This window comes from Falco peregrinus, chromosome 4 (genome assembly GCF_023634155.1).
Source record: "Falco peregrinus isolate bFalPer1 chromosome 4, bFalPer1.pri, whole genome shotgun sequence".
Classification (NCBI taxonomy): Eukaryota; Metazoa; Chordata; class Aves; order Falconiformes; family Falconidae; genus Falco; species Falco peregrinus.
The window spans coordinates 100,404,756-100,420,393 of NC_073724.1; the positions used below are offsets into that span (position 1 = coordinate 100,404,756).

General features: G+C 45.2%; 1 protein-coding gene across 4 annotated transcripts in view; it reads left to right on the forward strand.

Moving 5' to 3' along the window:
- The window catches only part of ATP8A2 (ATPase phospholipid transporting 8A2), a 349,978-nt gene extending 336,826 nt beyond the window's left edge, over positions 1-13,152 (forward strand). For all 4 annotated transcript variants that reach the window (XM_055802562.1, XM_055802564.1, XM_055802565.1 and 1 more), the window contains one exon: positions 5,774-13,152. In XM_055802562.1, coding sequence (XP_055658537.1) covers positions 5,774-5,871 — 98 coding nt within the window. In that variant the 3' untranslated portion in view covers positions 5,872-13,152. The remainder of the gene's footprint in view (positions 1-5,773) is intronic.
- The last annotated feature ends 2,486 nt before the right edge of the window (positions 13,153-15,638 follow it).

Below are 15,638 nucleotides of genomic sequence, written 5' to 3' on the forward strand. Positions count from 1 at the left end.
GTTTTTCTTGCTCTGGCTTTGTTTTTGTGTTCCTGAATCATACAGAGCTGTCAAAAACATGAAAGGAATCTATCTACTCGCTGTACTGTCAGAGATCATGTCGTTCCTTCCTACCAGTACAACTTCTGGGAAGCTTTCTGAAAACTTCGTGGTGGGTGGTGGGAAAAAAAAGGTTGGGTGGTAATGTCTTGAGACTTAAGTGGAAGAGTTGTAGATGGTTGTCAAGCCCATGTGCTAACATAAAACTATTTCAGTGTAATCTTGTAGGCAGCAGTGATGATGATGGCCTCTGGGTTTGATGTAGCTCCTGGTGAAGGTGCCCAGTGAGATCTGAATTTGCCTGTTGCCATCTGCTTTTTGAAGCCTCTTAAGAGTAAGCGGGAAATGCCACCAGGCTGCTCTCAGAGGTGTCTTTGGACCCTTCCCTTTAGTGTGCTGTGGGGCTCGCACTCGAGGGAGGAGCAATAATGACTCCCAAAAGCTCTCCCTCTCAGAGGGTTTGCTGGCAATGAGGTTTTCTCCAGGTGAGCTTTCTCCAGGTTTCCATCCAAGTTCATGTGTGTCTTTTTTTTTTTTCCTGCCACAGTAGCATCTCCTTTAGACAAGCTCTGTAGATAGAAAAGATGGTTGTTGACCTTTCTTTTCCTCCTGCATGACTGACCTGTCACCTGTGCGCCAGAGCCTCAGCAGTAAGATGAGAAGGATGATGCTCCCCACTTGCTCAGGCACCCTCAGGCCTGTCTGTAAGGAAAGTCCCATAACGTCCCTCTAGTGCAGTTTCCCTCCTGTAATTCAGAATACCTCCTGACAGTGTTTAGTTGTCATTTGTCTCAGCATGCTCTTAAAAATAGAGCTGAATCCCACTCTCATTAAGCACTGCTCTGGCAAAACTCCCTCTGAAATGTGGAGAGGCATGCCTGAATGAGGATTACTGCACTTGGCCCAGATTTCCTATGCTAGCAAAGAAAATCCCTCTTCCATTGACAGAACATGGTGATTGCACAGAGTAAATCTGAACACAGAGTGTATGGTGTGCACCTTATTAATCAATTGAGAAAAAGCACCTGTCATCTGAGGTTTGTTTCACAGTATGGGGGCTGGGAAATGATAAATAATAATAACGTGTTCATGCTGAGGGCTCTAATCCCACCATTTATTCTCCACTAGCAGACACCTTCTTCCTTTCACTTTTCTGCTGATGCATTTTGATTTGAAAAACAACAGGGTAGTTACAGGAGATGCTTTTTAAACTCTTTCCTCTTATCTTGCCTGTGTTTGAAATACAGTATACATTCTGTATTTTTTGTGTTGCAATCTTTTAAAATCAACTTAAGGAAAAGGAATAATTAGTTTAGAATTGACGCTGTGGCATCTGGCTCCGTTTTCTACATGCAAATATGAGTAGGTTAGTATCTGGGACAAAAGAGATGGGACCATTTGTCAGGAATTCCTCGTGGGTCCTTTAGAAAACACAGGCATAGTTTATCACCAGAGAAATGAATTATTTCTGTAAGGATTAATCAAAATGTTAAAGATTTAAAGCAGCTCTCACTTTCCCAGGATAAGTGGAAGAGGGTTGCTGGAGAAGTCAAAGCTGAGTTAATATTTACTGTTTAATTGGTAAATATGAACTGCGACATCATATCAAATCTTCTGCAAAGCTGTGCAGAACCAGATGTTTGGCCTGAGAGAGAATCTGGTTGGCCAAGTGATGCCCTAACTTTGATTTTTAAGTCAGAGAGATTTTTGGTATCTAAGAAGCAACATTTCTAAAAAGAGATATTTTTTTTTCCCCAAAAAAAACCCAAACCACCCCACAACTCTCCCATCCCCCCCAAACCCTAAAGCTTAATTTTAGTGGATTTGAATCTGGGCATCTTTCTGCAAAGGTGAACAACATGATGGTAAAATGCATTTTATACTTTGGACTACACTAAGCCGTAATAACACTGCATGTATGAAATAGTGAAGTACTGCAGGAGGCAAGGTTTCTGACAGGCTTCCGGTAAGAGCTGCCACCTTGCTAGTTGGGTTAAACAAAACCTGGGACAGACAGTTCAGCTGTAACAGAGGTATGCAAGGAGTAGGAGGTCTCTAAAATAAATCCCTCAAGTGACTAAAACTGTATGCAGTCCTTCCATGAGCAGATTTTCTGGAGTAAAAGGAGCATTCGGGACCCTTTCTGGTCTTGGAAGCTGTTGCATGTGAGTGGGCTGCTGAGCTTGCACAGTGTTACTGTCTGTGTTCAAGAGACAGGCATGGAGACATCTTCTCTAATTCAGCATTGGACAGACCAGAATAGTCATTGCAGTGAACAGAAAAAGTGTGTTAATTTAGAAACCTAACAGAAGACTAGATTCTGATCTACTAATAGAATAGCAAAGCTTTAAAAAAAAAAAACCAACAGGATGCTTTTAAAATTCAGTAGGTTGCCTGATAATATCTGGTACGAGTGAAACCTTAGATTTGATGAAAATAAGAATCCCCTGTTAACCAGGGAGCCCACTGACAGATATTGAGAAGTGTGCCTTTCCTCCATTAATGGGAAGTCTCCAAGGACAAAGGTCCTTCCTTCTGTGGCAGCCATGAGTGGGGTTGTGCCCAGAAAGCCCCAAAGAAACGTGCTTCTTCTGTGGGCTGCCGCAGGAGAGCCGAACAATGAGGGCCTTGTTCCCACAGCAGGCTCATAGGTGTGGTTTGAAAGCTGGAGTTGGGGGAAAAAGTTCAAACTTCCGAAAAGTTCCCTAGTAACTGGCAGATGGAAACTTTCATTGTTTTTGGATGGGGTCTGAAAATAGTGAAAATGTAGAGCTGCTTGGGGAGTGTGGATGGGACTCGAAGCATTTGCAGTGGTCTGATTCCGCAAGGCACGGTCAGCTGCCTGAACAGCTTGAATTTAATGTGAATAAAAAAAATGTAATATGAACTCATCTTCCTGTATAGAGATCAACAGGGAAAGTTTTACATAAACTACCAAATGTTGAGCTTCAATTAAGTAGGGCAGTGTGCAAGTGTGGGGTCGCAGCCTTTCCCATGATGTACATGGCCAAACCCTCATTGCTGATATTTCAGGATGGATCGAGAACATAAGGATGTATAGATACCCTTATGTGTATGGTATTCTTAACCATTTATGATCTTAGCCTGACAGCTGTTGCCATGTTAACGTGTTTTCTACTGGTGTGAGAGTGGTGAACGTATTTCTTTGGTTGCATTTTGCATCGGCTTCTCAAAGTGCTTGGGCTGCCTGGCTGTTCATTGGCCTGTGCTGGCACTGGGAACAAGCAGGTCACTGGGGCTGACGGGCTCCACACGCCCGTGTGGGGTCAGTGCTGCGTTTGCAGTAGTTAGGACAGTTGAAGAATCCACTGCGCTGGATGATCTTACCGATCTTACCGGGTAAGTAAACACAGCAAAGCAGTCTTGATGCAGACCAGGTCACGGGGCATCGGCTTCAGTCGTTTAGGGCTTAAGCTTGCGGTCTTTGGCCAAGTTGACTCTCCATTGAGAATTTAGCCAAAAAAGCTAACGGTGTGCTGGCCCTTAGCAAGGAACAAACCCACTGGAGGTATTTAAGTGTGAATCTACCCTTTTCTTAAATGAGAGCCTGTTTTGTAAAGCATATTTAATTTGCAATTATCTAGCACGCACATACTTTTTTCCAAAAGACTGTGTGTTTGCATTTTGTGAATGTATTCTGTGAACCTTCAGCTGGAGGCAGGAAAAAATAACCTGCACCTCTGTAGCTGTATGTATATTGGCATGGAATTGCTAAAGGAAAATAAAATGGGATGGTGGGATGGTTGGTCACATAAATGAAATCTCATACTGTCCTGCAATCCCTCCAAGAGGAAGATGTGACTGGAGTTAGTTCCGGATGACGTATTTCTGTTTGAAGCTACTCCGTTTGCTGGTGAAAAGACTTCCTACCATGCTTGTGATTCAGGTCAGCTAACCTGCTGATAGTGTGCTCTCCTGCTAAGGCAGCGTGTGTTCTGCCTTAAGCTCACATCTGCAACAAAGCCCCTGTGGTTTCAGAAGTGACGTGTACCTGCATTCTGTGAGAGAGGAGACTCTCCACATTAACTGAACAGTGGTCATCCCTGGTGTTGCAGAAGTCTCTTCCAGGCAGCTTACAGCTATGTAGGAATTGGTGATCTCCCTCCCTGTGCAGGCATCAGCTTGAGGAAAAGATGTAGGAGTGCTTGGGCATCTGTGCTTGGCTCACACGGACCCAGCTTGGTTGTCAAGGTGAAGGTTTAACGGTCCTTACTCGGGGGATACAATTCATCTCTGGGCTTCTCCTGGCTACCAGCATCAGTGACCTTCTTCAGAGTTGCATTCAGGCCCATGGGGAGCAAGTTCAGCCTACGCCAAGCTGCTGAGGGGCCTCACATCCCTTCTGCCTTAAGAGTGTGTTCAACCCCGTGTGCCTTTCTGTCACAGGGTCCCTTGTGTTGTGCTCCAGCCTTACCTGGCCTCGGTACCTGATCAGGGGCTGGAGGGGGGAGAGTATGCCTTGAGCCTGTTAAGGGATGACCCCTGAAAGACACTTGCTAGGTCTCTGGGTAGTAATTGGGACATCTGTCCTTGTCTGATGCTGTGTCTGTTGGCCAAGAGCGAATCTGGGGCAGGAGTTCAGAATTCACAAGCTCCTGCTTCCAGAGCTGCTCGAGGGAGATGGAGAGTTGCCCATGGAGAGTTAGCCATGGTATAATTTTGGGGTTTTCCCAGGCAGCGTTCACATCCGTGAACTCTTGCCTGCTTTCCTACTACACAGCACTGTGTGGTTCCGTATAGCCTGTGCCTTTCCCATTTTTCCGGTTTTGTAACTATGCTAATCTTAGCCCTTCTCCTTTCTGGTTACCCTTTTACACCTGAAAATCACCTTTCCTTGGTGTCACAAAGTCTGTTGTCCCTTGCTATAGTTTTCTGTTCAGAATTTTCTGTAGGGTTATGTCTGCTTTAGATATTGTTTGGTGTTTCACTGTGGTGACCTATTAGCTTTTGCGACTTTTATAGTAATGCAGTGTTTTGCAGATTGTCAGAAATGTCACCTTCCTTGTCCACAAGACTTTAAAAGAAATCAGACACCTGGCTAATTTCATGAGAGTAATTTTTAGGGAGACGTAAGGATCGTGCTAGCTAGCAGAATTAACTTGAGCAAAATCAAGATCTCCAGAACATGTTAAATTCTGCTTTATTCAAAATACGGGTGACCGGCCAAGAGAATCTAGAGTTTCTCTGTGTGATTTGTCAGATGCCACCTGGAAACTTGTAGAAAAAAAATTCCTGAATGGAGTTAAGAGGAAGGTGTGACTCAGATCCAGTTGTGGTCTAGACATTTCCATGTTCCTCCAGGGAAACTGCTGATATCAAGCAGACTATAGAGGAGTCGAGCCAAAAAGCAAATCTCTACCTGTATGCTAAGTCTTTCAAGAAGCTGTGCCGCTATGGGGTACGCGTGGTGTCCAAATCTGTAGTTTATTAATCAGATGAACTTGGAGGGATATATTGACTCTGAACCCGACACTGGCCTGGGGAGGGGAGCAGCAGACAGAGCGGGCAGCGGGCATCCTTTCTGTGCCACCTGGGCAATGTAGTGCACAGCTGTAAATGTCAGAAGCGTAGCACAGACATGAAGATCGTTGCGGTCTGTCATGTAACTTTTTAGTGATGTCTAAAACTAAATGTCTGAAAAATGGGCTATGCCCTTGAGCTGGACTCCAGTGATTGATTTTTTTTTTTTTTTCTTCTTCCTTTGCTTTTTCAGATGGGTATGCATTTTCTCAAGAAGAACACGGTGTTGTTTCCCAGTCGCAAGTTGTTCGATCCTACGATACAACCAAAAGGAGAGCAGAAATAGAATAAATGGTTCTTTACTCGATGGGTGGTGGGAATAATGGGATTTGGATCAATGCATCCACTGTTAACACATTCTTGACTAGGGTTGGCAGCAGCAGCCAAAACACCAGAGAACTCATTTCTGTGGCCTTAGCCAACAAGTTTCTGTATTCTCCCTGCAAACCTTGAGTACGTATTGTGGGGGGAACATCATTGTTTGAATTCAGTTGCAAAGCTTTGCCTAAAGTTTTGTTTATGTTGTTATGAAGCCTTTGACTGTGCTATGTGAGGTGTGAAATTAGAAACAATGTTTTACCACTATTTAAAACATCAGCATAAGGTTGTTCTGGGAGAGAAGTAAAAAATTTATGTTCCATGAGAAATCGGCCTTTGCTTAATTGGAACGGGATGCTGAGATTTCCTGTTTTGTTACACGCAGACCAAGTGCACACGGCTGCATGCAGACCTTACTCCCCCTAATATTCACTGTTGACTAATTTGGCGGAAATTTTTAACAGACAATTCGGCATAACATTTTTGATTGCAACACTGTAGCTAAAAATGCTTATTTGCCTTTCTATGACAGAGTAACAGAAGATAGCGATGAATTACTTGGAATGTTTCTTGCCCTCTTATAGGACTTATTAATGCTCTATCTTAGCTTTCTAAAACCCAATAAAATAGCTTACAAAGCCAGGATGTGGAAGGCAGAGAGCTCAGCAGGGCAGCTGTCTTGAGTACATGGCATTGTGCACAAAGATGAACTCAAATAGGTGCCTCCTGGTAACTCTTCGTGATGCATTTGGATGTGCACTTCAAACACAGCCTGATCCCATGATCCCATTCCCACTTTAAGAACAGAACAAAACAGTGAGAACTTAAAGGGTGCAAGCTTTTGCCAGATGTTGAGAAAGAAGATGTGCATCCACACAGGAGGCTGATACTGTAACCCTAAAGAAGCATTCCCCTGGCCAGTAGGACAGGTTTGCAAAGGGAAGTCAGGAAGGGTTTACACACATGCGTGCACCCACATGTACACAGACAGAGCTGGTCATTGTGAAGAGAAGACCTGCCGTTTGTTTGTTCAGTCAAACCAGTCCCTCTTCTAGATCTGATCCATCACCAGGCTTCCCAACACACTCGTACCTGTGAGCCCTGGAAGGAATGCTGGCTCCACGGTCTCACTGTGCCAGTGGGACAGACGTGCTTTTGCATAGATTGGAATTTTGAAAAAAAAAACCCAAAAACTGGGGCATAAGTTAAAGCTGAAAGAGCTCTTAGAAAGCTTACGCTGTCCTCCAGACAAGTTCTATTAATTTTAGTCACCAAGCCATGTTTCTGAATCATATACAGTAAATACTGCTGTGTTTTAGCCAGGTTTCATAGTTAATGTATATACTACATCTGTGCATTTAGAAAGTTGGCATTGTTTTTTGCCCTATTGACCATCATCCAGAACTTTTTATAGATTTAAAGATATCTGAAAGCAATTTCAATACGAATATTTATGTTCATCAAGGAAAAGAAAAATGCCAGCCTGGCCCACCGGCTTAATCTTCCTTAAGGGTTGCAAGTAAATGCCAGCACTCAAGTGTTACAGTTCAATTCCCAACGCCACCTCAGAGGCTCAGTCCCCTTCCGTGTTAAAAACCAAATTTTGCTCCTGCAGCACCAGGCAGGATTGCTCTTGGATTAGGCTGATGGCACAGAGGGAGAAGTCATCACCTTCTTTCTGCAGTGCTAATGAGACAATTATGCAATAAGCGAAACATGCAAATAATTTTGCCATAGGCATGAATGTCAAGGGGCCAAGTGTGGGTGTATGTGTTTTCTGGGAGACAAATTTTGTTTAAAGGCACAAATACTAGTGCAGAGAATAAATGAGGGGAGGGTAAACCTGATCCCAGGAGCTTTTAAATCTTAATGCTGATCGAACCTGTTAAACACTTTCTTTTATTTAGAAACAAAATCTGTTTAGGAAATGTGTGGTGTAAGCCTGTCCTCAAAACTGCTAACCGTTCCTTCCTTTTGTAACAACACAAGGAAAATTAACTTCCCACTGAGACAAAGTGAGATCAGCTTAGTCTTTGTACTCTAAGCCACACACTAAACGTTGGTATGTAAACAATTTGGAGGCTTTTCATGAGGATACAGAACAAAACTTTTTAAAACCTCTGGATAATGAAGAAGGGCAAGTAAATGTGTTGAGCGGAGAATAGAAACAATCCCGGAGTCTTTCCTGTTCTTAACTTAGCGCAACAAAATTTTACAAAACATAATGAGAGATGCTGGGGAGGAGCAGCTGTCATCTAATGTAATTTATTTTATTAGTGCAGACTATGGGCTGTATCATTTTGACCTCTCTGTAAATTGAGGTCAGTGTGTGTCACAAACACAAACCCTCCCTAGAGTGAATGGTGGCTTAGATCGAGGTATGTGTGTTGGTTGTCAGCTCAATGGGAATTACACATGGGGTTTGTCACAGGGCTATACAGTATGTGACACTGGGGGCTAGTGGGTCAGACTTTATCATCACTGTAAGGCCTTAATCTCTAGCAGAGTTAATCCTGTAGAGCCCACCCAGGTCAAGACCTGGCATTCTTCTTGTTCTTTGGAGTCATTACAGGAATTAATGTATTGTAATATGCTGTAGCCTGACTGTTGGAGTTGCTTGTCTTGGTGAACAATGATGAGGTGTATTCCAGCGGTGTGTTAGCAAAAGGAGAATGGCAGCTGCTCTGCATCAACAGAATTCTTTGTTCATTAACGCAAATGCATGTAGCAGTAACAGCAGCCTTTGAAAGCGCTATGTGAAAGTGTTATCAACTAGACAGGGTATTGGAGCAGAAAGAATGGGAGATTTCTGCTTGATTATCCAGACTTAACTGCCTAGCGCTGGGCAGAAAAGTGGTTCTTGGGCAGCTCTCTGCACTGACCAAAGTGAGGGTGGGTGGGGGGTTGGATATTCAGGAGGAAGTGGTGATTTTCCTGAATTAAACCTGGATCTGGTTGCTTCTTTTTGTAATGCCATAATTGCTGCTTTGCATAGAAGCTGTTCCTTTAACAATTGCCTAGTAGCAAATTAAAGCTGGTGAGCTGGAGCCCGAGGTGAGCACTGCTGAGAAGTCTGCTGACATTTTCTTTTCTTTAACAGGGCTTCAGGTCTTGCTGTAGGGAGCTAGCAATGGAAGTCAGTAATAACTTGTCAAGGAGAAATGGTGAATAACCAATACAAGTATCTGAGTCAGACTAAGCAGCTAACGTATCTAAGAGCGTGTGTGGAGTTAACGTGAACTATATGGGCTGTAAATTAAGATAACAGTCAAGCCTCACTGATGTGCACTTCACTAGACCACGTGGCTCTTAGTGCACACCAGAAATGTGCAGTGTCTTCCCCTGCCTCAGCCAGCAAATAGATGCTGCGGAGAAGTCTCGTGTTACCAAGATCACATTGTTTTTACAGCATATACTGGATTGTGTTTGCCGGGAGACAGTCAGTGTCCATAAATAAAGAGGAAAAGCTCAGGTGAACCAGAATAAGTGAAATGCAGGGACCTGGTGTGCCACTTGGTCCTCTGTGGACAGCCCCACGAGCTGGAGAGGCCTATGGTCCTCACGCTGTCCCTGTCCTGCAGGCTTATTTTGTCCTTTGGGGCTAACTCACCAAATCTGCTGTTTTGCATTGCCTCTAGTCATCAGTGCAGGCTAGTGATACCCTATTTACATTCTTCCTTGGTTTTATAAATGATGACTTAATTGCATTTTTTAAATACTCTGAGGACTCTACTTTTGCTGTTCTGCCTCACAGCTGAAGCTTGAAGCAGAGCAGCCCTTGAGTGGGTGTTCGCTGCTGAGAAGCAATTCGGATTTGTCAGATTTCTCCCTAGTTTTAAGGCACTGAGGGTATTTTACCTTAATTTTTGGATCATCGCACAGTATGAATGCCTTAAACTTCGGCCAGTTTGCAGGGAGAGCTCTTTGTGTCTTTTTGAGTCTAACATTAAACGGTGAGATGGGTTGGAGGAGAATTTGGCTGTGTCTGTGCTGTACCCCAATGCATCTGGGTAGCAGTTTCCTTCTGAAATGTAGCACTGACCATGTATGTTCCTCAGTCTCCAGACAGCTGGGCTCGTTCTGTCCTATGTGGAAGGACCCTTGTACTCATCTCTTCCTGAGTTTGTCTGTATTGCAGCTCCACAGCTCCTCAAGGATGCTGAGCACTAAGCAGATCAAGACCCTCTTCCGTACCTTGTACCTGCAAGGTCCCCTGGGCACAGCCCTGAGGCTGCCCCACAGGCAGCTGTTAGAGGCACAGCCAAAGTGCCTTTCAAATGGGGAGAGTTTTGAATTCAAATCCAGGTATTGTTACTAGCCGTAACTCCTGATAGTCACTGCAGGCGGTATAAAGAGGTATAGAAGAGATGTAGAGTCAGCAGGTTATGAACCTGATGACTGCACTTGTACACGGCCCATTCCCATCCTGCTGGTGATCCCTGTGTGAGCAGCTGTGTCACTTGGCGAGTGAGTGAACAGGCAGCGATGCTTCTCCTTAGCGTGTTGCTTGTTTGCAGCCATGTCACTCTGCCTCAGAAGCCCTCTGTGCAGGAGCTCTGTTCCAGATCCTGCTCCGAAGGGCAGATCTCTAGCCATGCTGAGAGAGGCAGCCCCAGGGAGCTCCCGTTCCATGGCATGGTGGCATGGTCGTCTTCCTATCATGGACAATGCCTGGTGGGACTCTGCCAGCAGCAGCACGGGTAAAACAAGCTCCTTCAGAAGCACAGCCCCTGCTTCCTTGGAAATGACCTGCTAGTGCTGCTGAGGCCGGGCCTTGGACGTGAGCTGCGCATTCAGACAGGTGCTGTCTTCCCGGAGCTAGTTCTTCCTGGTGCTGAGCTTTCTGGGTTGACTGCAAGCAACTCCTGTTAGAACAGCGAAACACTCTTTTACCCACTTTCTGTACCATACATGAAAGACTTGGTGCTTTATTTGGTGAAGCCATACATTTTGATTTAAATGTGTTTTGTTTTGGTTTTTTAGAGCTTTTTTCTATATGGGGCTGGGGCAAGTCTCCTCAGTTTGATTACACAGTTAAACCAGCCCTGTTCCCATTTCATGTTCCCTAGTCTTATAATCTTGCTTACACTGACTTCTTAGACCTGAATAGCTCCAGGAGGGGGTGAGAGTTCAGATCCACTTACCTGAAAGCTTCGTTATCCTCCAGACACCAAAGAAAGCCTCTACTACCTTTCAGTGTTTGTGACCAGAGCTGTGTGTCTGGAGTAAGGCCACAGGACGGGTCGGTACGCTAAATGACAATACAATATATCCATATGGGTACGGAGAATAACTTTTTCCATACCTTTTCCATGCATAGCAGCAAAATTAATGGAGGCTTTGAGCCTTGCTGGCAAACAGAAACCAGAAGGTGCCCTGTGCCGCTTGGCCACACAAGCGAATCCCAAAGGTGGTGGCTTCCCGGTGACCTGCGGGAAGCTCAGACAGCTTGGCTGGGTTTATCTGGCCAGGAACGTGCTCCTGGATGGGCTGTCTGGAGGGGTGAAAGAACTGCGGAACGAAATAGCTTGGCCAAGACCGCTGCTGCTGTCAGAGGGGAGGGAGGGGAGGGATTCCTCGGGCTTCCCTGAGGAGCTGTGATGGAGCTTACTTCTCTGCTTCCTTCCTGCGGCTCTGGGAAGGGAGACAGAGAGCTGTGTGTGTGCCTGCGGAGCTCCGTTACCTCCTGAAGCTGAGCTTTCTCTGGCGTCAAGCTGAGTCATGGGCTCGGAGAAAGGGAACGCGTCTCTGCCAGAAGCCCCCCTGCTTAGCGTCCTTTGGCACTAGCAGGTTGTTTCCTGGCTTATGGCAGATTGCTAAATTGTTTATGGGCTGCTGTTTGCCTCACGGACACTTAGGAATTGAGCACCGAAATTTATTTCAGTCCTGATGGGGAATATCATTCAGGGAGAGTTAATGGGACTTCTTAGGTGTTGCTCCTGGGCAGGTTCCTGTTCCATAGGCCATTGTTTATCTGGGGACCTGGGTCTTTTTGTGATAGAGTGTGAAGCCTAGGGGTTGTTTCATTTGGATTTCTGGCCTGCTTATTTGTGGTGTGGTCGGAAGGTAAAATAGCTGAGTGCTGGTGTTTCTCTAAAGCCTTCCTTTATGCATGGAAAAGGTGAGGCAAGTTCTCCTGGAGTCTGCCACGAGGGGATTGTTCTCCCTCAGTGTCTCTGTAGCTACTACAGAGAAATAGAAGTGAGTAAATGACAAATTCTATGTGGGCAAGTCCAGCTCTGGGCAGTCATGCAGGAGTTTAATGATGAAGAAAAGTAATACATTGCCAAACTGTCACTGCGTAGCCGGGAGGTCAGCACCCTTGTAATTACGGAGTGATGAAGCCAAGGGGAAAAGCCAACATTAACAGAAAGACGTGATTGTTTTAAATTCTGACTACCTTACTGGGTGGCTTCCCTGCGAAGATGTTCCAGATGTTGTCTTGGCATAAATTAATCAATTTCAAAACATCCGCACGGTTTCTTAGAAAACACAGAATTTAGCAGGCAGTGCATATGCTCCCCTCTGCCCTGCTGGTTGATATTTTCATTCACGAAAGGGAAGCAAGCACTTGCTCTTCTTGTTGTCAAGAGCTCATGGACTAGAAAGTTGCTGAAAGTTGCTTCTCAACACCCCCCCCCTTTTTTTTTTTTTTAAAAAAAAAAAGGGGGCTCCAGATATAAAGCAGTGAGGCAGCCAAGCCCTCTGGGACTGTGTGTGCATGTGTGTGTTGGAAGAGTCGTCTGACTTGAAAACCTCCCCCTGTCCCTCCTCCTGCCCCTGAAGTGCAGCCCATTGCGCTGGGAGGTCAAGTATTCAGCAGCTTCAGTGACAGGATCTTTAACAGCATCTTTTCCATCAGCGAGCCAAGTCATGTGCCCGCTTGTCTGTCATATCTGTACTCAAATCGCTTAAATATTGTTTCAGATGGGGAGGTTTTAATCTGGGTATGCAGAGAGGAGTAATGCTGTGGGGGGATGTTTAATTGGCTCCCAGCAGAGCAGCAGGGGTGCGTGGGTTTTTTCCTGTAGAAGTGTTACCATTTTCAGGTCCTATTAATGTCCTCTGGTAGTTTAAATACAGCATCGCATTACAGTGGAGTTTGTTTCCCTCCCAGACTGAATACAAATGAAGGTCATTTACTTGTATTTTTAGAAGGTTCAGAAAACTTAGAAAATTTGTAGCTTTGAACAGCATTGTTGACTGATGTATGTCTGCAGAAAAGTATTTCCAATAAACCTTTTATTAAAGCAATCCAGTGGACCAAGGCTTGTTTGTTTTATCCCCCCCACTAGTTTTGTAGCAAGCGTTCAATGTTAAATGCATTTGAGGTTTAGCCTGCAAAGCTGGTGGGTGGATTGTTTTTATTTTTTCATGACCTTTTGGGTGTGTTTTAAGGGCCTGTTAATGCCAAGAACAAGGCTCAGATTCCTTTAGTAGCTCTCAAATAAGGCCCCAAATGCAAGGCTAGTACGGCAAAATAAGAACAGTGCTGGTGAGCTTACAGTAGGGACCTGATATTTGAATAGCATCTCGGGGATGGGGAGAAACTATTTTTTTTTATATAAACTAGATGGACAGATATTCTTCTACAAATGGTATATCTGATCTCAGCAAGGCTTCACCAAAATAAACCTTGGAAGGAAATCTTTTGTCCTGGTTAAGTCACGTAGACACAGCAGGGGAAGATTAAGCCCTAAAATCTTTGCTCCCTTCTTGCAGCTAAATTTGAAAGAGGCTTTTTTTAACCCTGGGCCTGCGGGCGCTTGTGTTCGCGGGGGGTGAGCGGTCTGACGGTGCATCGAGATGTGAGGTGTTGCAAAGACCATGAGAGATGTCTTTCTGCAAACAATCCTGAGTGCAGGGCCAGGATCTCTCCTGCTTTTGCCTGATCAGGAATATCACGTCCACTTTCCGCTGATGGTGCTGAGCGGACGCTGCTGAGCTCACTTGCGTTGCCTCACCTGGAGAAGCATCTCTCAAGCTCACTTGCCTCAAGCAAGACTGACAGCGTGAAGCACCGCTCAAAGGCTCTCGTGTCGCCAGTAGCTGTGCATCCATATGCTCTGGGGGACATGTGCTGTGATCCTCTCTGCTACAATATGTTCGCTTCATTTAACGAGTATTTTTTCATAGCGAGCTGTGAACCACCTTGTCCTTCATGCTGGACCTGCCGGGAAGCTGGAGGGTGGCACACTGGAGAGCCTCAGCAGCTCGGTCTTACAGCTGGGCTCAGGGCACAGCCAACTCGAGGCAACAGCATCATCCTTCCTAAGAAAAACCATCACATGTGCACCGAGTCAGGAGTGATACTGAGCCACAGCTGAAGTTAAATTTTCAGAGATTGGCCTTACTCAATTTTTGGTAACCATGGGGAACACACTTTATAACAGCCCTACAGAAAGTAAAAGTGTATGAGCTCTAACAAAGAGATCTTTTTGTTGCAAATATTATTAGATGCTGGAATTAAACATTTTATCAGGAACTAAATGCATATTTATATATAGTCTGGCTAAAACTTTTCCTCCTTAGGGTGCTATAACTTGATGAAAGTTTTTTTTTCTTTATAGATTGCCAACAGAACCGCTTTTAAGAGCATAGAGAGACTTTTCTAAAACAACAAATTACTTCTGGATTTTTTAAATTGGGAAACAAAAAAGGAGGTGTAGGCCAACTTTCCCCTTTTCCCTTTACGAGTCATCGCTTAAGCACACTTCAAAACACTTTTATCCCAGAAGCCAGGCCTAGTACCTGCTTTTCCTTTGCAGAGAAATAAAAAGTGAGCGATGACCTTGTTTATCCCTGTTGTGCTGCGGTAAACGCCTGCTCCTTCCCTGGGCCTCCATAGCAGCAGTCTAGCCCGCAAGCGTGTAGCAGCAGGAACTTCACTGTATGTAAAACTGCTTGCACATCTGGGCAATCAATTATGCCAAAGGAAAATTGATGATAAACTTGAATGAGCTTCGTTCAGTTGGTGGTGGGAGAACTTGATGCGTAGCTGACTGCTGCCTGCACTGTTGTTTCTTGCACAATGGGAAATGATTCTCAGAATTGTTAAATATAATGGATTGCTGCTTAAACCCCTTATTAGACACATTAGTTGACTAATCACCTCAGAGACTTTCCCTCTAACAGTTTGACAGGCAAGACTGTGAGAGCGTCTCATGCTCATGTCCCAGAGCCAAATATTTGCTGGAGCAGCTGTTAAGTCCGTTGCCGGCAGACTTCGGTGCCTCATACCAGACCAAAGGAGAATCAAAGTCCCTAAACCCGTAGATTAATGCTCAAGTCTGAAATGGGAGCATTAAAAAATAAAAGTGTAACTGAGAAAGGTCTGGTTGAGGAATGTTAAGCAGGAAGATTTCAGAAACGTAATCCCTTTCTGCGAGCGCGGGCTGCGGCAGTACCCAGCCACCTAGCACAGCCCTTCCTCCAGCACAGCCCTGTGTCTCTTCCAGCTCCCCCAGCATGTGGGGTGCAGCAGGTAGGTCCCCTGAAACTTGGAAGGAGTAGTGGGTATCCTCTTGTTTCCTCCTTGGCAGGAATGTGGGGATGCAGAGAAACGAGGCTTGAAACATCACTGAAAGCCACTGCTGGTTCTTGGGTGTCCATGCTGAGGAGGGAGCTCTAAGGGCAGGTGGTGAGCGGGCTGCCCAGGTGGGAATGGAGAGCCACGCTGGCCAGACCTGGCTGCCGTGGCCACACTCAGATGGGACACGTGCCATGAGGAAGCTTGGTAG